A 20,543-nucleotide genomic window follows, 5' to 3' on the forward strand; every position below is an offset into this window, starting at 1 on the left:
TCAATTTACTGAGAAAGTTTTACTCCTAATCGGAGATACCATTTAAATTTAAACGGAAATTTTAAAATTAATAGCATTGCATGATAGTAAAGAGAAAAGGACATAAATGGTCCCTTAACTATGAGAGTAGGTTCAAAATAGTCCCTTAACTATGCACTTAACGGTTTTGGTCCTTTAAGTTTGCCACAAGTTAACAAAAATGGTCTCTCAACTATGAGGGTTGGTTAAAAATAGTCCCTTAAGTATGTACTTAACAGTTTTGGTCCTTTAAGTTCGCCAAATGTTAACACGTTTAGTCTTCGACAAAATATTCATCGAACTCTGTTTATTAGATTTGACGAGAACTATGAAAAAATTAGCGAGAACTCACATTTGGGTGTACGCATTACTAAAGAAAAGGCCAAATACCTCAGGATAAAACCGACTGACATCAGTCGGTTATAGGAAAAAACCGAGGAAAAAACTACAGACTTGATAATGTCAGAAAATAGTATCTCGGAACAAAAAGACCGACGGATTCTGTCGATTAAAACCGACAGACTCCATCGGCTAAGTAAAATACACTAGACTCATTTTTACTGAAAACCCGAAAAAAAATTCTTCCATCATAGTGATTCTTTAAAAAAAAAATAGTTTCTGCGCATTTTCCTTGAAAATAACCGACGGACGTTCGTTGGTTTTCGTAAAAAATAATAATAGCTAAAAAAATTTAAAAAATAGTGTCCCTCGATTTTATCCATCGGTTTCCGTCCATCGTTTTTTTCGCTTGTTTTTAGTAGTGATAATTTTTGTAGTTTCTGCTATTTCTAATTTATTTCTAAGGTCTGGTGTATTTTTTTTCGGGTTTTCAGTAAAAATGAGTCTAGTGTATTTTACTTAGCCGATGGAGTCCGTCGGTTTTAATCGACAGAGTCCGTCGGTCTTTTTGTTCCGAGACACTATTTTCTGACATTATCAAGTCTGTAGGTTTTTTCTCTGTTTTTTCCTATAACCGACTGATGCCCGTCGGTTTTATCATGAGGTATTTGGCCTTTTCTTTAGTAATGTGTACACCCAAATGTGAGTTCTCACTAAATTTTTCATAGTTCTCGTCAAATCTAACAAATAGAGTTCGATGAATATTTTATCGGAGACTAAAAGTGTTAACATTTGACGAACTTAAAAGACCAAAACTGTTAAGTGCATACTTAAGGGACTATTTTTAACCAACCCTCATAGTTGAGGGACTATTTTTATTAACTTATGACAAACTTAAAGGACCAAAACCGTTAAATATATAGTTAAAGGACTATTTTGAACTTACTCTAGTAGTTTAGAGACCATTTATGTCCTTTTCTATCTGATAGTAAATGTATGAAATATTTGTTGGGAACCAAAATCTGAATAAACAGAACTTCCAGAGAACTCCAGAAACAAGCCAGAATATTAGCTCTCTGTGCACCATCCCATGCTTCCAGAACAATCTCCTTTTCCCTTTATATTATCACATTCCTCCAATTTTCTCTATGTCTGAAATTACAAAGATAAAATGGCTCACTGCTTATCAAGATTTCCAATTTCTCACCCTTTTTCATTTTCAATCAATCATCACAACCCAAAATATTCCCACTATAGCTACTCTGTTCCAAATTCTGGCAGAGATGGTAATAACACAGTGAAGGTCATGGCAGTTGATGAAAGACACAATCTTGATCACTTGCAAAGACAGAACAAGCATCAATCTCCTCAACTCAAAAAGAGATCACCCCAAGTGGCCCCTGTTGGTAAGAATCAACGATGCCTTTTGATTTTTTTTTTCTTTTTTTTATTTACTTTTTTTTTTGTGCATATATAATGCATGGTGTCAAAGTGCTTGATGATGAATTTGGCTAAGGGGTATGGGCTAAACTGGTTAAGGGGAAGTATGCACCAATCATTTTAGTAATCTTGATCTTTGACTTGCTACTAATTATCTCTACTTATCTTTGACTTGACACTAATTATCTTTGATTTGATCCATCAGTGTACAATTTAATTTTTTTCCTATATTGGTACTTATTTCATTTATGGGCCACTTTTAGGTTCACATATTTAGTAATCTTGATCTAGGCACTACCAATGCTATAGTTCACATTTTTTAATTTGAGCCTTTTTTTCAATTTATTTGATGATCGAGTTGATTCAATAGAGAACTTGAGTCTTCTTGAATATTTGCGGCAGGGTTATGGGATAGGTTCCCAACAGCAAGAACAGTCCAACAAATGATGGAGACAATGGACAGAATCAAGGAGGACCCTGTTGCTTTTGATGGAGGTTGGGTTGCAGGTATTGGCGGATTTAGAATTTTAATTTGATGTGTTGATTTTTAAACTCTTTAACACTATTTTTAAAATTGTTGGTTCTAGATATCATATTTATTGATATTTTAGTGATATTTTACTTACTATATACCTATACTCTGTATCAAAAATATTAATTCAGTTGAACTGATTAATTATGTCCGATTGCAGGGCCATCAACTGAGGAAGTTGGGTACAGAAGGGGAAGGACGCCATGGGAGATAAAAGAAAGTGAAGGAGAATACAAAATGAGATTTGACATGCCAGGTATGACTAAAGTGTGGGGTCCAGTCCCCTATCCCATATTTTAAGAAAGGAAGATTTTTCTTCCTTTGACAAATTATACATTGGCAATAATTGTGGACTTGGCTAACAAGCCAATTTCTTTATTCACATTTTCATGATGTAAGCGCTTACCTCATCATAATCGTGATGTAAGCGCTTACCTCACCATAGGAAATTCATTCCTATAAATAGGCAGCTTATGGTTCATTTGTAACACACCAAAATCTCAGACAATACATCTGAGTGAGAGCAAAAGTGAGGTATTCCATAGACTGTAAGAAAATAGTCTGTGAAGAAAAATAGAGTGTGAGTGATATTGTAGTGAGGTGGGAAAATCAAAAGAGTGTTATTTCTTTTGAGGGTGTAGTGGTCTTAGGAGTATTTGTACTCGTTACTACACAGTGTAAAATTCCTCTATAGTGATATCAGCTGCTCCTTTTGGCCGTGGTTTTTCCCTTATTCAGAAGGGTTTCCACATAAAATCTTGGTGTCATTATTGCTGCATTTTATTCTTGCTGATTTAACCATAAGTTAGTGTTCCGCGTTTATCACTAATACCGTGAATATTATTTTTGCGGGTCTATTTTATTCCCATCTAGTGGTATCAGAGCCAAGGTTCTGTCTGAGTATGCTCTGTGGTTGCAGCACAGTCTGAACTTCCACATCAGAAAAGAATTACTTTGGTCTTCGAATAAAATAATATTTGTATTTGTGATAAACGATGGAAGCCAACACTAGTAGAATGGTTACTTTAAGTGGCGTAAATTATGCCATTTGGAAGGGCAAAATGGAAGATTTGCTCTATGTCAAGAATTTTCATCAACCTGTCTTTGGAAATAAAAAGCCTGATAATAAATCAGATGAAGAGTGGAATTTGTTGCATCGGCAGGTTTGCGGCTTTATTAGACAGTGGGTTGACGATAATGTGTTGAATCATATTTCTGGAGAGACACATGCTCGGACCCTATGGGAGCATCTTGAAAGTTTGTATGCTCGAAAAACTGATAATAACAAGATGTTTCTGATAAAGCAAATGATGGGTTTAAAATACCACGATGGTTCCGCAATGACAGATCATCTGAATATTTTTCAGGGGATCATGAACCAGTTATCTGCTATGGGTATTAATTTTGATGAAGAAATTCAAGGCTTATTTCTACTTGGTTCCCTACCAGATTCTTGGGAAATTATTAGAACTTCATTATCAAATTCTGCTCCGGATGGTGTGATCTCTATGGATCTTGCCAAGAGCAGTCTTTTAAATGAAGAGATGAGAAGAAAATCTCAAGGTTCCTCCTCATCAGATGTCTTGGTGACTGACACTAGGGGGAGAGGCAAGAATCGTGGTTCTCAAAATAGAGAACATCATAGAAGCAAATCCAGAAGCAGACTTAAAGATATTGACTGCTATCATTGCGGGAAAAAAGGGCACACAAAGAAGTTCTGCCGGATTTTGAAAAAAGAGAATAGAGAAAAGGAGGAAAAGAAAGAAGATGGCAATCGTGTTGCCGCTGTCACTACAGAAGATCTTGTTACTGTCCTTGATGCGGATCTGATAAATATTGCTTGTGATGAGTCAAGCTGGGTTGTGGACAGTGGTGCCGCATCTCATGTGACATCAAGGAAGGAATTTTTCTCATCCTATACTCCGGGTGACTTTGGAACTTTGAGTATGGGTAATGAGACTGTATCCAGGGTGGCTGGTGTTGGAACGATTTGTTTGAAAACTAGTATTGGAACTAAACTAGTTTTAAACAATGTAAAGCATGCACCTGATGTTCGTTTGCACTTGATCTCTGTTGGTGTTTTGGATGATGAGGGATATGTCAGTACCAATGGTGCTGGAAAGTGGAAGCTTACTAAAGGTTCCATGATTGTGGCTCGTGGCGAAAAGCGTCGTGGTCTATACTGGACTACGGCCTCTACCTGTGTTGATATGGTGAATGCAGTTGAGAGCAATAGCTCTTCAACGTTATGGCATAAGAGGCTTAGCCACATTAGCGAGAAAGGACTAAATGTTCTGGCCAAAAAGAAATTATTGTCAAATTTCGAAAGTGCTAAATTAGAAAAGTGTGAGCACTGCTTGGCTGGAAAACAAAATAGAGTTTCTTTCAAGTCTCATCCTCCTTCAAGAAAGACAGAGTTGCTTGAGTTGGTGCATTCAGATTTATGTGGTCCAATGAAGACAAGGACTTTGGGTGGTGCACTTTATTTTGCTACCTTTATTGATGATTGCTCAAGGAAACTTCGGGTCTACGTCTTAAAGACTAAAGATCAAGTGTTGGGTGTCTTTAAGCAGTTTCAGGCCTCAGTTGAAAGAGAAACTGGAAAGAAGCTGAAGTGTATTCGTACTGATAACGGTGGTGAATATTGTGGACCGTTTGACGAATACTACAAGCAACAGGGTATCAGACACCAGAAGACTCCTCCTAAGACTCCTCAGCTTAATGGTTTAGCAGAGAGGATGAACAGGACCTTGATGGAAAGAGTCAGATGTTTGCTTTCTGAAGCAAAGTTGCCGAATTCCTTTTGGGGTGAGGCTTTATTGACCGCTGCACATGTTATTAATCTATCCCCTGCGGTTGCTTTGCAAAGTGATGTTCCAAACAGAGTTTGGTATGGAAAGGATGTTTCCTATGACCACTTGAAAGTGTTTGGTTGTAAAGCTTTTGTACATGTGCCTAAAGATGAAAGGTCGAAATTAACTGCCAAGACAAGGCAGTGCATCTTCATTGGTTATGGCCTTGATGAGTTTGGTTACAGGCTATATGATCCAATTGAGAAGAAGGTTGTGAGAAGCCGTGATGTTATCTTCATGGAGGATCAAACCATTGAAGATATTAACAAAGCGGAGAAGATAAAATCTTCAAGTTCTGAAGGTTTAGTTAATCTTGATCAAGTTCCTCATACAAATGCTGATGAAGTTGGTGGGCTCGATGACGATGGTGATGCCCAGAATCATGTTCCAGATCAGCATGTTGATGATGATAACGATGCTGCTATTGATGAAGTAGATGCTCCTACTCATGAAGTCGTGGATGAGTCAGATATTCCACTTAGAAGGTCTACTAGACAGCATGTTCCTTCTTCCCGTTATTCACCTAATGAGTATGTATTACTCACTGATGGGGGAGAACCTGAATGTTATGAGGAGGCCATGGAAGATGAGCACAAGGATCAATGGATTGAAGCCATGCAAGATGAGATGAAATCTCTGCGTGAGAACCATACTTATGAGTTGGTGAACTTGCCTAAGGGCATGAGAGCTTTGAAGAACAAGTGGGTGTTCAAAGTTAAAGCCGAAGAACACAGCTTGAAGCCCAGATACAAAGCTAGATTGGTTGTTAAGGGATTTGGTCAAAGGAAAGGTATTGACTTTGACGAAATATTTTCTCCTGTCGTGAAAATGTCCTCCATTCGGACAGTTCTTGGTTTGACTGCTAGTCTTGATTTGGAGATTGAGCAGATGGATGTGAAGACTGCTTTTCTTCATGGTGACTTAGAAGAGGAGATTTATATGGAACAACCTGAAGGCTTCAAGGCAAAAGGTAAAGAAAATCTTGTATGCAAACTCAAGAAGAGTCTCTATGGATTGAAGCAAGCTCCCAGACAGTGGTACAAGAAGTTTGAGTCTGTTATGGGGAAGCAAGGCTACAAGAAGACTTCTTCAGATCACTGTGTGTTTGTACAAAGATTTTCTGATGGTGACTTTATCATCCTTCTGCTATATGTGGATGATATGTTGATTGTAGGCAAAAATGCTTCCAGGATTGACGAGTTGAAGAAACAGTTGAGTAAGTCTTTTGCAATAAAAGACTTGGGTCATGCTAAGCAGATTTTGGGCATGAGAATTACTCGTTCGAGAGATGAAAAGAAGCTTTATTTGTCGCAGAAAAAGTACATAGAACGTGTACTAGAGCGCTTCAATATGAAGAGTGCTAAGTGGGTTAGCACACCTCTTCCTGGTCATCTGAAATTGAGCAAAAAGATGTGTCCTACAACAACAGAGGAAAAACAGAGAATGGCCAAGATTCCTTATTCCTCTGCCGTCGGAAGTTTAATGTATGCAATGGTATGCACTCGACCAGATATTGCTCATGCAGTCGGTGTTGTTAGCAGATTTCTCAAAAATCCAGGGAAAGAGCATTGGGAAGCTGTGAAGTGGATACTCAGGTATCTAAGAGGAAGATCAGATGAATGCTTGTGTTTTGGAGGATCAAATCCAATTTTGAAGGGCTATACAGATTCTGATATGGCAGGTGACCTTGATAACAGAAAATCCACTACTGGATATTTGTTTACTTTTTCAGGGGGAGCTATATCATGGCAGTCAAAGTTGCAGAAGTGTGTTGCACTATCTACAACGGAAGCGGAGTATATTGCGGCTACTGAAGCTGGCAAAGAGATGATATGGCTCAAGAGATTCCTTCAAGAACTTGGATTGCAGCAAATGGAGTATGTTGTCTATTGTGACAGTCAGAGTGCAATAGACTTGAGCAAGAACTCCATGTACCATGCGAGAACAAAACACATCGATGTCAGATATCATTGGATTCGTGAGCAATTGGAAAGCGAATTGTTCCAAGTCAAGAAGATTCACACGAATGAAAATCCTGCAGATATGCTGACCAAGGCGGTACCGAGAGACAAGTTCGAATCGTGCAAAGAACTTGTCGGCATGCACTCAAATTAGAAGCCAGTGTACCCTCCTTCAGGTGAATGGGACTGGAGGGGGAGATTTGTGGGGTCCAGTCCCCTATCCCATATTTTAAGAAAGGAAGATTTTTCTTCCTTTGACAAATTATACATTGGCAACAATTGTGGACTTGGCTAACAAGCCAATTTCTTTGTTCACATTTTCATGATGTAAGCGCTTACCTCATCATAATCGTGATGTAAGCGCTTACCTCACCATAGGAAATTCATTCCTATAAATAGGCAGCTTATGGTTCATTTGTAACACACCAAAATCTCAGACAATACATCTGAGTGAGAGCAAAAGTGAGGTATTCCATAGACTGTAAGAAAATAGTCTGTGAAGAAAAATAGAGTGTGAGTGATATTGTAGTGAGGTGGGAAAATCAAAAGAGTGTTATTTCTTTTGAGGGTGTAGTGGTCTTAGGAGTATTTGTACTCGTTACTACACAGTGTAAAATTCCTCTATAGTGATATCAGCTGCTCCTCTTGGCCGTGGTTTTTCCCTTATTCAGAAGGGTTTCCACATAAAATCTTGGTGTCATTATTGCTGCATTTTATTCTTGCTGATTTAATCATAAGTTAGTGTTCCGCGTTTATCACTAATACCGTGAATATTATTTTTGCGGGTCTATTTTATTCCCATCACAAAGAAGATGTGAAGGTTTGGGTAGAAGAAACATTGTTGGTTGTGAAAGCTGAGAAAGTGGCCAAGAATAATAAAGAGGAAGAGGAGGAAGAATGGTCTGCTAAGAGCTATGGAAAATATAGTACAAGAATTGCTTTGCCTGAGAATGTTGACTTTGAGAAAATTAAGGCTGAGGTTAGAGATGGTGTCTTGTATATTACTATACCAAAGGCTAGTTCTAATCCCAAATTTTTTGACATTAATGTTGAATGATAAATTTTGATGTCTGTTTAATGTTGATCCCAAGTTCACTTTCCGCTTGAAAAATTGAAATCTCTTTTTAATTTACGTACATAAATTTAGAAAAAATTATTTTTGGAACTTGTAAGTTTAGAATTTGACTTTTATATATTAATAAATGTAAAGGCTCATTGAGCTTTTGAATTTTCTTTTCGGATTTTTGTCCACTCACAAAGTTTAATTATATATTGAAAGTTTGAAACTAGTTAATTCGCCCGCGCTTTGCAAGGTCATAAAAGAAGATATAATCTTGTAATAAATTTGATCGAAAGATAAGAGATAATCGTTTAATGTATGTGCATACAAAAAAGTCTATTTACAATCTCATTTCAGTCAAATCCTAGAAGTAAGAAAAATGATTTGCAGTTGATGATCCCGTAAATTTCATTCAAATCCTAGAAAAAAGTCTATTTAATCTCATTTCATTCAAATCCTAGAAGTAAGAAAAATGATGCAGTTGATGATCCCGCACATCACTACTCATGTTACACCTCTGAGTAACCTATTATATAATGCACATGTTATCAATGCATGTTTGTATAAATGTAAAATGAATATTCCTACCTTGAGGCTCCCATCAATAAAATATTTCAAAAGACTTATTTGTGAATATGAATAAAGGGCAAACAGGGAATTCTGATTTAGTATGCATCTGAAGAAGGAACTCTTGGTTTTGCTAATATATGCGGGGAGCAATACAGAAAAAATAGTACCAACGCTTGCTCTCCAAGACTTTCTTCTAGGTGTCTCGAGTAAATAGTTCTTATCAGTGTTTCACTGTATTTTGGTAGAGCTCATATTTCACGACATAGCTCATTTATCCCTCACTTGTATAGATTTAACAAAGACTTGTTCTTATGAATTTGGATATTTTGAATGAAAAATAGAAACACAGCAGCTGAATATTGAATTAACCTGCATATTATTCACCAAAACATAATTTAGAAGAACAGGTTGATTCCTCTAATTAAAAGATAATCAAATCATCTTCTAAGCATATGGGAGAAGATATGGGAATAGACTAACTGACAATTCTGTTATTTGTGAAATTAAATGCATATTTCATTTCATTCAATCAAAAGAAACTTCATACCTGAACAGACGTTGTGTTGCTCGAGTTAGGAGAATGTGTTTCCATCCTAGTCATTTGACGATCAAAATCTTATCTCTATGTTGTTGTGTTTAACCAGTGTAACATCTGGTGATCCCCACATAATTTAAGTAGCTTTCCTGTTAAGAAGCTTCATCCATTTATTTATTTTAGTATTGTCGAACAAAGCACCATGAAATGCTAAAACATAAAAGAAAAACGAACACTAAAAGACATGGCCTCAATATTATTTTAATATCAATATACTGACTTGTCTTAGAATCTATGTTTCGTAAACTTTCCTTGCCTCATACACGGGTAATGGGGATTCAGTTCACAAAAGTCCATGCTTCATGAAGTTCTTGACAACATTATAACTGTCATGATCAATTATTTTCCCAAAAGGCTGCTGATTCTTCAGAGCTTGCATTAGTTGGAATTTTTTTATCTGAAAAACTCTGCATACGTAAAACTCAAGCAGCTTCAAAAAAAAGAATCTCAGTCTAATTCAATTGTAGAATGAAAACAACCAGAAGATGGCTGAAGTTCATAAAAAGTAAAAGCTATTGCTAAATTACTGAACTACATTTTTGGGATACCAACCATCATTTTTATTTTAAAATGAACATATTGACAAAAAAGAAGTATACAAATTGGGTTAGAAATTAAAGATGGCTAACTAATTCCAGCTTTACAAGTAAAATCAAGCGGCACATCTTAGTAACAAACAGATAAACAATTCCAACAAAAACTCTTAATCAACTTCAACTTTTGGTCCAGCACCGCTTCTATTTCCAGCATCACCACCAACGGAAGGATCATCTTCATCCATAGAAGCTCCATTGGCGTTGGTGATGGATCATCTTCATCCATAGAAGCTCCATTGGCGTTGGTGATGGATCATCTTCATCCATAGTAGCTCCATTGGCAATACCTTGATACATCTTAGCAATGTCTGGATTGCAGATGCTTTCCAATTCCGTCCTTTTGTTTTCAAATTCATCAGCATCTATAAGTTGGCTCATATTTCTCTTCCCACTCACTTCAACACAATCTATTTATCTCTACTCATCACCAAACGTCGCACTAAAAGCAGGCTTCTCCTACAAGTTTGTTTCACTGCATCCAAGAAATGGACCCAATCTATGGAGATGCTTTATACTCATGTTCCCCCACATCATGTCACAAAATCACATTAGAAAGATAAAAAAGTGATTATTGAATAATGGTTGAAATAACAGCAAGAGGAGGAGGCAACTCAAAACAGCAATACAAAAATGGTAAAATAATTAAACAATAGTAACTTCGAGAGAAAAGATAAATACAAGCTTTGACATGTCCCCCTGATACGATCCGGAATGGCTCAAGTGCTCAATTTTATCCAAGAACTTGTGCTAGAAGCGCAGACAAGGACTTTCAAGCTTTAGAAGCCATGTTCATGGAGAATGAAGCTATGGAAGCACTTAAAGGGAGTCATTGGAGGGCCTTCAAACTATGAAAGATAGAATGGAGGAAGAAGTCAAGAGACCAAGAGTCCAAGGCCCAAGGCTTGCCTCTTAAAGTGGCTACACTTGCAAGCTTGGGTGATTCAAGGCCGGAAGATGGCTATTTGCGCAAAGGGCTATTTGTGCAAGTGGCTACTTTGCGCAAGAAGGGTTATGCTTGCAAGAAGGCCATGCATGCAAGGTTGATTAGAGGGCCATCTATGCAAGGAGGGACGTGTTTGGCCATTGAACGTCAATCCTTGAATTGAAGACTACACTAAGAAGACTAGCCAAACAAGGCCCTTCCCTCATCAATGACATTTTTGTAATAACTTAATTAGTCTTCTTTAGTCTACGAGTATAAATACTAGACTTAGACATTTCATTTACTTAGATTATGATGAATTGAGAATACTCCTTTGGAGAGATAGATTGTTTAGCTAGGATTAGCTTTAGATTAATAATAGTTAATGATGAATTCCATTGTTGGTTTTGAACCGATTTCCATTGATTTCATGAAGGGTTGTTCATTTGTGGATTCAATTGAATTTTTCTTGCCTTGATTTTAAATAGTATATAGGTTCTTTGAATTAAATCAAATTGAGAGGGTCTAGGTTTCATATACTTAGGTTTGCTCATAGGTTCATTATTCATTGGGTCTTGCTTTTATCCTCTATTTCTCATCCCCTTTTTCTTCAACTCTCATCCCAATTTCTTGTTATCCTTTAATTTCGCGTTTTAGTGTTGAATTGGTGTTTTCCCCCAATTCAAATCGTATCATTTGGTATCAGAGCATAGGCTAAGAGATTTTTCCTACAATTTCTAATCCTAGGCTCAAAATTTGAAAATCCCAAAAAAATCAAAAATTTGAAAAATCAAGAAAAAAAAATCGGAAATCAAGGTTTTGATGTTTGTTTGTTGGATTTGAGGTTGAATCTGTGTTTATTGCTATCTAAAATCTATAAATCCAAAGTTTGGAGTGGTTTGGTGAAGATTGGAGCATTTCACCATTGTTAAGGTTTTGAAGCTCTTGAAGAACTTGAAAAAAAAATTGAAATTTTTCTTGTGTTGTTTTGGTGGATTTGAAGTTGGATTTGAGTTCCTTGATATTGAAAACCTCTAAATCCAAAGTTTGAGAGTATTTGGACAAGTTTGGAGTAATCCACCATTGGAGGACCTTCAAGCTTTGAAGAACACAAAGTGGGTTTGTTGATTATAGGTTTGATTGAGCTTAATTTTGATAGTGGGATTTGTTCTCCTAATTGAAGGGAACTTAGATCCGGAATTTGGGAGGAGGTAAAGAGGTCAAAAGTGTTTGTGGGCCCAAGTATCCCCAAAAAAAAAATCAAAAATATTTAGTCCAATTTTCTGATTTTTTTTTTTAAATGGAATTGCCACGTCAGTTGCCATGTCATCGCTGACATCAGCGCCTAACGCGCCTCTGCACGCGCGTGGGGCCCAAATTCAAAGGCTCGAATTTTTCAACACTTGAAAAAATTTCTAAGTGTTAGGTAGATTTTGGCCCAACTTTGAGGGGGCATATCTTTGTGTGTGTAAGGAGTTACGGGACCCATAATATATCTAAATTCAAGTTCAGAGAGTCTACTTTCCAAGTCAACAAGCCGTTCTTCAATCAGAGCTCTGTAGAAATAGTTATGAGCGTTTTAAAAAGATGCTGCAAGCAGCTCCGAATTTTCTAAGTGTTGGACAAAAACTTCTCAAATTTGTCTAAGTGTTTGGCCAAGGTTTGTTCACTTCTTCTTCTCATTTCTTTGATTGTCCTAGCTAATTAACAACTAGTAATTGATCCTTACTTGGTTGTTAACTAGTTCTTGTGTCCAAATTTCATTTCGTGCCAATTTCTTCCAAGCTTTCTCTTTTATTTCGTTGAAACTTTATTCACTCTTGTCCATTCACTTTGAGTCGTCCTTCTTTCATCTAAACAAGAATCTATTCTTCCCCAAAGCTTAGCAACCTTGTGAAATTGATTGGATAAGCGGTTCGTGACCAACTTTGGAATAAGCTTTAGGTTGAGAGGTAAGGCTTGAGTGTAAACACGAGTGACTTGAGAAATTTTACTACTAACGTTGTTTGCTAAGTTTTGCAGGTTTAATGTCTAATCTTGGAAAATATTCCCAACAAGGGAAGGACCCTAAGGCTATTATGAATTCACTTTCACTCATCTATAAACTCATGGACAAGCTAAGTAGGGGTATAGGAGGAATAAAGGAGACAATAGGAAGTCTGGAGTCTAGGTGGGAACAAATTAAGAGAGGAAAGATTGAGAGGATTAAGGGAGTGAAAAGTGACAACCCTAGAGTGAAAAAAGGAGAGGTTGTGAGGAGTGATGTGAAAGGGTTGTCACGACCTTTTTCTAACTCATGTAACTTTTCTTTTGTCTCTATTTGTCTTGATGATGTTGTAGGTATTCTTGGGAGCAAGCCAAGTGAAGAGCCTCAAGTGTCGAAAATACATGAGGCAATTAAAGGCTTTCCAAATGAGCAAATGGGCTATAAAGTTGAAAACCAAGGTAAAGAAGATGCTTTGTATATGCTTTAAGGTAAAATGGCTAAACTCAACTCTCCAAACGTTGTGAATGAGCATGATAATTCGAGTGTGAGTGATAGCTTATCCTTATGTGAGCTTAATATCCCTTTACCATGTGTTGAGTCTAATGGATCTTTAATGAATATTGACAATGTCTTTGATGTTGGTGTTCCAACACTAGTTGATCCTTTTGATGACCGAATTTATTCTCTTTGTGAGGTCAATTTGAGTCCACCTAGTGTTGACACTTGTGATTTGCATGTTAGAACGTTGTCATATGATATGATAGCTCACACACTAGTTGATCCTAACGATGACCGAATTGATTCTTATAGCAAGATCAATTTGAGTCCAACTAGTGTGGGTACTTGTGTTGATCAACTTGCTTGTAATGTTAATCCACTATTTGAGGAATTTTGTGTTGGGCTTAATGAACCTCAAATTAGTGATGATCTTGAACTAGTTGATAATGTGGAAGATTATGAATATGACACACCACCCTTATTTGATACATATGAAGATGAGTCCCTTGATCTTACCTTATTAGCATTTGATGAGACTTAAGTTATGATAGTGTTGTGTGTCATGTAGATAGTCATGAAATGGAAAGTGCTTTGAAAAATGATTATCTTTATGAGAGTAAATTCACTTGTTTTGAATCCTCACCATGTAGTGATTGTCCTCTCTTGAAAGATAATGTCGTATTTGATATTGACATGACTTTTGAAAATGATATACCTTGTGGAATGTATTGTAATGATGAAAGTGTAACCTCTTTTGGGGACTACAAGGTGTTTGAAAATCCACTATGGAATGATGACACTCTCCCCTTTGATGGAGATTTTCCCTTAGGGAATTATACTACATTTGTGGGGAAGAAATGCTTTGAAAAAGAAGGTGATGTTTGTATACAAATTGGTACTTCTTCCTTGTGTGCTCAAAAGTCTAGTAGTATGCTTGATTGTGTTCTTGAACCTTCTTGTAATACTACATGTGAAGGCACCATAGATGAAGTTATTTTAGGAGACACCTTTCTTTACTACTTGTTTGCTTATGATGACACTTATGCTTGTGTTGGAGGTACATCTTATGTTGAGAGAGGTCTTATTGAGGCATATTGTTGTTGTCTTGATTGAGATGTGTGTGTATTCTTCCCTTTTGACCTCAGTGATGTCTTAAACTTGCGTGAGTACTCTTGTTTGAATAATAAGGATCACTTGCTGACCATGCTTGCTAGGACCAATATAGTCTTACATGCTTTGTATTTTGAATCCATTGTTTTCCTACCATATACTTGTTTCATGATATTTGGAGGAATCAATTTTTTGATGCCTCATGTGTGGAGATTTTATTCTTAGTAATCATTGACCCGTGGTTGTACCACAAGTTTGCACATCCTTGGTATGAGAATAAAATTATTGTCTTTTGTGCTAACCCTCATGCTTTGAGGACCATGTTTTCGTATGTCTTCCCTTGATTTTGCTAGGTTCGGGTTCGAGGACGAATCCTTTTGAAGAAGGGGAGGATGATACGATCCGGAATGGCTCAAATGCTCAATTTATCCAAGAACTTGTGCTAGAAGCGGAGACAAGGACTTTCAAGCTTTAGAAGCCAAGTTCATGGAGAAAGAAGCTATGGAAGCACTTAAAGGGAGTCATTGGAGGGCCTTCAACCTATGGAAGATAGCATGGAGAAAGAAGTCAAGAGTCCAAGGCCTAAGGTTTGCCTCTTAAAGTGGCTACAATTGCAAGCTTGGGTGATTCAAGGCCGGAAGATGGCTATTTGCGCAAAGGGTTATTTGTGCAAGCGGCTACTTTGTGTAAGAAGGGTTATGCTCGTAAGAAAGTCATGCATGCAAGGTTGATTAGAGGGCCATCTATGCAAGGAGGGACGTGTTTGGCCATTGAACGTCAATCCTTGAATTGAAGACTACACTAAGAAGACTAGCCAAACAAGGCCCTTGTCTCATTAATGACATTTTTGTAATAACTTAGTCTTCTTTAGTCTAGGAGTATAAATACTAGACTTAGACATTTCATTTACTTAGATTATGATGAATTGAGAATACTCCTTTGGAGAGATAGATTGTTTAGCTAGGATTAGCTTTAGATTAGTAATAGTTAATGGCGGATTCCATTGTTGGTCTTGAACCGATTTTCCATTGATTTCATGAAGGGTTGTTCATTTGTGGATTCAATTGAATTTTCCTTGCCTTGATTTCAAATAGTATAGGTTCTTTGAATTGAATCAAATTGAGAGGGTCTAGGTTTCATATACTTAGGTTTGCTCATAGGTTCATTATTCATTGGGTCTTGCTTTTATCCTCTATTTCTCATCCCCTTTTTCTTCAATCTCATCTCAATTTCTTGTTATCCTTTAATTTCGCGTTTTAGTGTTGAATTGGTATTTTCCCCCCAATTCAAATCGTATCACCCCTCTTCCTATCGAAGGATGCATGGTGTCGCCTAACTCTAAGATCACAAATAGATTAGGAGATTCACGAGATATTTTTAAAATAGATAGAGTATCCTTCGTGTATTTTTTATAGGACACAAATAGTCCGGCAGTTTCATAGTTACTAAAGTGAAGACGGAAAGATAACGTAAATATTTATCATTTTCCTAGAAGAACAATGCAAAAGATGGTAACATGTGCTAAAAAAATTGATCTTAAACTGGGCACGCCCCTTTTTAAATTGTTACCCCATTCTTTCTTTGGTTTTCCCTTTGTCCCAAAGGAAAAAGAAAAAGCTAACAAAAGATCAGAGGGAAGTGAGGAAAAAAGAAAGGGAAAGTAGATAAGTCTGCAAAATTTTATTCTGCGATGACTATCCCTAAAGAAGGAATGAAATTCATCATATAAAACCAATTTGGCAGGGTATATATATTTAACTGGAATTTCAGAAATTCATGTACCAACCCTTGCTTTTGCACTAGAATTTAGAAATTCATTCCCCATTACCCTCTTTTTTCTCCCTCGTCAGTCATCACAATCTTGGGTTTTTTTTTTTTAAAGCTTTCCTCACCTTTCTTCTCTTCCTCCTTGGTTTCTGATTCATACGCCTCTTTAACTGTCACTTGCGAGTTCGTCAAGTCAAGCTCTCCGCAATATTGATGCTAGTTGGTGAACTCCTAACATTCTTTTAAACTAACTTCAAATTTGAAGGAGTTGAAGAGAATCGAAAGCTTTAATGATATAAGAGATTCGAGTTATAGACTGCACCATTGTGAAAGGTGCAAAGAACATAGAATCATTAAATACTGAAAGTTATTAAGGAGTTCAGGAAAAAAGGTAAAAGGTAAAAGATTGAAAACGAAATTATTATTTGACAGCGAATACAAATGAAAAGTGTAAAAACGCATAATCAGAGTAACAATTAGATGCAGCAACTGAATAAAATATAAACTGACAGAGAATAGTAATCCATACAAACCCAAATTAATGGGGAAAAAGAAAATACAAGTCTAACCTTTGATTCTCTGCATATGCCTTTGGTTTCTTCTTGATACCTTAGGACCTTATAATGCAAGGTTTATAACGCAAACCTAAATCAAGCAGGACACCATAATACAGCATACAGAGGTACATGAAACGTTTAAAAAAATATAAGAAAAAACCAAAAATCGCAAAGGTGGCAAGATGGAAGTTACCTTGGTGGCAAAGAGTGATTGTGAGGTCTAATCGACATTGGGGATGAGCCGTAAATGAAAAAAGGGAATGGAAAGAGAGACTCAAAAAAGAAGTGGCGTTTCTGAATGTTTGTGACGGGGTAAAGAACGCGGCTGTTGAAACTTTTTCAGACGGGCCTTTTTTTTTAAATGAAATTTTAAATAGAAAAAAGGCAAAATTCTATTAAAAAAGGTAAATGTGTTATAAAATAATAACTATAAAGTAAATATACGGAAGAAATATGTAGAGAGAATATGTAGAGAGATATCAGTTTATATTACTTCTGCTCTTTCAACATTGCATTTGTGCATCCTATTTATAGAGAAACAGGACATGAGATATTTTGAGATATTTTGGGATATTTTGGGATATTTTGGATATCCACTATTTGGGATATTTTTGACACTCCCCCTTGGATATCCATTAATAGATGATGTGTCTCGTTAAAACCTTATTAGAAAAAACCCTGTGGGAAAAAGTCCTAATGAAGGAAAAAGAGTGCGCATATCTAATAATACGCTTTGAGAGTTGCCTCATTAAAAACCTTACCAAGAAAACCCAATGGGACAAAACTTGGTTAAGGGAAAAAGAGTACAACACGTATTTCACTCCCCCTGACGAAGACCAAGATTCAGATGTCGGAGTCTTCGCATTCCAATCTTGAATATCATCTTCTCAAGAGTTGAAGTTGGCAAAGATTTAGTGAACAAATCTGCAGGATTGTCACTTGAACGGATTTGTTGCACATCAATATCACCATTCTTCTGGAGATCATGTGTGAAAAATAACTTTGGTGAAATGTGTTTTGTTCTATCTCCTTTTATGAAACCTCCTTTTAATTGAGCTATGCATGCAGCATTATCTTCATATAATACTGTGGGTATTTTTGTATCACACTTCAAGCCACATCTTTCTCTGATGAAATGTATTACTGATCTCAACCACACACATTCTCTACTTGCTTCATGAATAGCGATTATCTCAGCATGATTTGAAGAAGTAGCAACAATGGACTACTTGGTCGATCGCCATGATATAGCAGTACCTCCGCATGTAAACAGATAGCCCGTTTGAGATCGAGCTTTATGTGGATCAGATAAATAACCTGCATCTGCATAACCAACAAGATCTGTACTACCTTTGTTAGTATAAAACAGACCCATATCGCTAGTTCCCTTCAGATATCGCAATATATGCTTAATCCCGTTCCAATGCCTCCGTGTAGGAGAAGAGCTATATCTTGCTAGCAAATTAACAGAAAATGCTATGTCAGGTCTTGTAGCATTAGCAAGATATATAAGTGCACCTATTGCACTAAGATATGGTACTTCAGGACCAAGTAGCTCTTCGTTTTCTTCCTGAGGTCGGAACGGATCTTTGCTCACTTCAAGTGAGCGAACAACCATAGGAGTACTTAAAGGATGCGAATTGTCCATGTAAAATCGATTTAAAACTTTCTCAGTATAGGCAGATTGATGGATAAAGATCCCTTTTGCGAAATGTTCAATTTGCAGACCAAGACAGAGTTTTGTCTTTCCGAGATCTTTCATCTCAAATTCTTTCTTCAAATATTCAATCGCCTTTTGGAGCTCTTCTGGAGTTCCAATGAGGTTTATGTCATCAACATAAACAGCAAGTATAATGAACCCTGATTTTGTTTTCTTAATAAAAACACATGGACAAATGGCATCATTTATATATCCTTCATTTATCAAGTATTCACTTAGGCGATTATACCACATACGCCCTGATTGTTTTAAACCATATAATGATCTTTGTAATCTGATTGAATACATTTCCCGAGACTTAAAACCAAATGCTTCAGGCATTTTATATCCTTCCGGAATTTTCATATAAATTTCATTATCAAGTGAACCATAAAGATAAGCTGTAACCACATCCATAAGATGTATTTCAAGGGTTTCATAGACAGCTAAACCCATGAGGTATCGAAATGTTATAGCATCCATAACTGGTGAATATGTTTCTTCATAGTCGACGCCGGGTCTTTGAGAGAATCCTTGTGCAACAAGGCGTGCTTTGTATCGCACAATTTCATTTCTCTCATTTCTTTTCCGTACAAAGACCCATTTGTGACCAACTGGTTTTACACCATTAGGCGTTTGGACTACAGGTCCAAAAACCTCACGTTTAGCAAGTGAATTCAATTCTGATTGAATTGCTTCTTGTCATTTTGGCCAATCATATCTTCGTCGACATTCTCCGACAGATTGAGGTTCCTGATCCTCACTGCCCTTTATAATATTTAGTGCAACATTATATGCAAAAACACTATTCACCACAATTTTCGAACGATATAGTTCTTCACTCACTGAAGTCTCGGGTTTGCTGATTTCTTCAGGAATATCAGAATTAATCAGATCTTGAATCTCTTCATGAGATCCTTTCATAGTGTCATTCTGATCATTGTTTGTATTTCTTTTTCTTGGATTTTTATCCTTGGAGCCCAATGGCCTACCACGCTTCAGGCGTGGATGAGATTCAGAGGCTATGACACTAGTAGATTGTCCCTTTGGAACATCAATTCGAATAGGCACATTCTCTGCAGGGATATGCGACTTAGTTATTCTTTTCAAATCAGTAAATCCGTCTGGCATTTGATTTGCTATTTTCTGTAAGTGGATGATCTTCTGGATCTCCTGCTCACATATAGGGGTACGTGGATCAAAATGAGATAGTGATGGAACTCTCCACGCAATTTCTCTTTTGATTTCTTTTCTCTCTCCCCCTAATTGTGGAAAATTTGTTTCATCAAATCGACAATCTGCAAATCGGGCAGTGAATAAATCTCCCGTCAATGGCTCAAGATAGCGAATAATGGAGGGTGATTCAAACCCAACATATATTCCTAACCTTCTTTGGGGGCCCATCTTAGTGCGTTGTGGTGGTGCTACAGGCACATATACAGCACAGCCAAAGATTCGGAGATGAGCAATATTTGGTTCATGACCAAACACTAATTGTGACGGGGAGTATTTATTATAATGAGTCGGTCTAAGACGAACAAGAGATGCTGCATGTAAAATAGCATGACCCCAGACGGTTGTAGGCAACCGTGTTTTCATAAGTAATGGTCTTGCTATCAATTGCACACGCTTAATAAATGACTCAGCAAGGCCATTTTGGGTATGAACATGTGCTACAGGATGTTCAACCTTTATCCCAACTGATAAACAATAATCATCAAAAGCTTGGGATGTAAATTCTCCAGCATTATCAAGACGTATAGCCTTTATAGGATAATCTGGGAAGTGTGCCCTTAAGCGTATTATTTGTGCCAATAATTTCGCAAACGCCAGGTTGCGAGACGATATGAGGCACACATGAGACCATCTCGAAGACGCATCTATTATAACCATAAAATATCTGAATGACCCACAAGATGGGTGAATAGGTCCACATATATCCCCATGTATACGATCTAGAAAAGCAGGGGATTCAATGTCAACTTTCATTGGTGATGGCCTGGTTATCAATTTGCCCTGATGACAAGCGACACATGAAAA

The 20,543-nt window shown here is 37.0% G+C and overlaps 1 protein-coding gene across 2 annotated transcripts; it reads left to right on the plus strand.

Annotated features, from left to right (window-relative positions):
• The first annotated feature begins 1,405 nt into the window (after positions 1-1,405).
• LOC132641226 (small heat shock protein, chloroplastic-like) lies at positions 1,406-11,301 on the plus strand. Of its 2 annotated transcripts, none has more exons than XM_060358140.1 (4): positions 1,406-1,763; positions 2,200-2,304; positions 2,490-2,585; positions 7,955-11,301. In XM_060358140.1, the coding sequence occupies exons 1-4, from the start codon at positions 1,529-1,531 to the stop codon at positions 8,197-8,199; spliced, it is 681 nt and encodes a 226-aa protein (XP_060214123.1). In that variant the 5' UTR covers positions 1,406-1,528; the 3' UTR covers positions 8,200-11,301. The 2 variants fall into 2 exon arrangements, with proteins under 2 accessions (XP_060214123.1, XP_060214122.1); XM_060358139.1 differs by having other exon boundaries at positions 1,410-1,763; positions 7,952-11,301.
• Positions 11,302-20,543: the final 9,242 nt, after the last annotated feature.

The sequence above is a fragment of the Lycium barbarum genome, chromosome 5 (assembly GCF_019175385.1).
Source record: "Lycium barbarum isolate Lr01 chromosome 5, ASM1917538v2, whole genome shotgun sequence".
NCBI classification, from domain to species: domain Eukaryota; kingdom Viridiplantae; phylum Streptophyta; class Magnoliopsida; order Solanales; family Solanaceae; genus Lycium; species Lycium barbarum.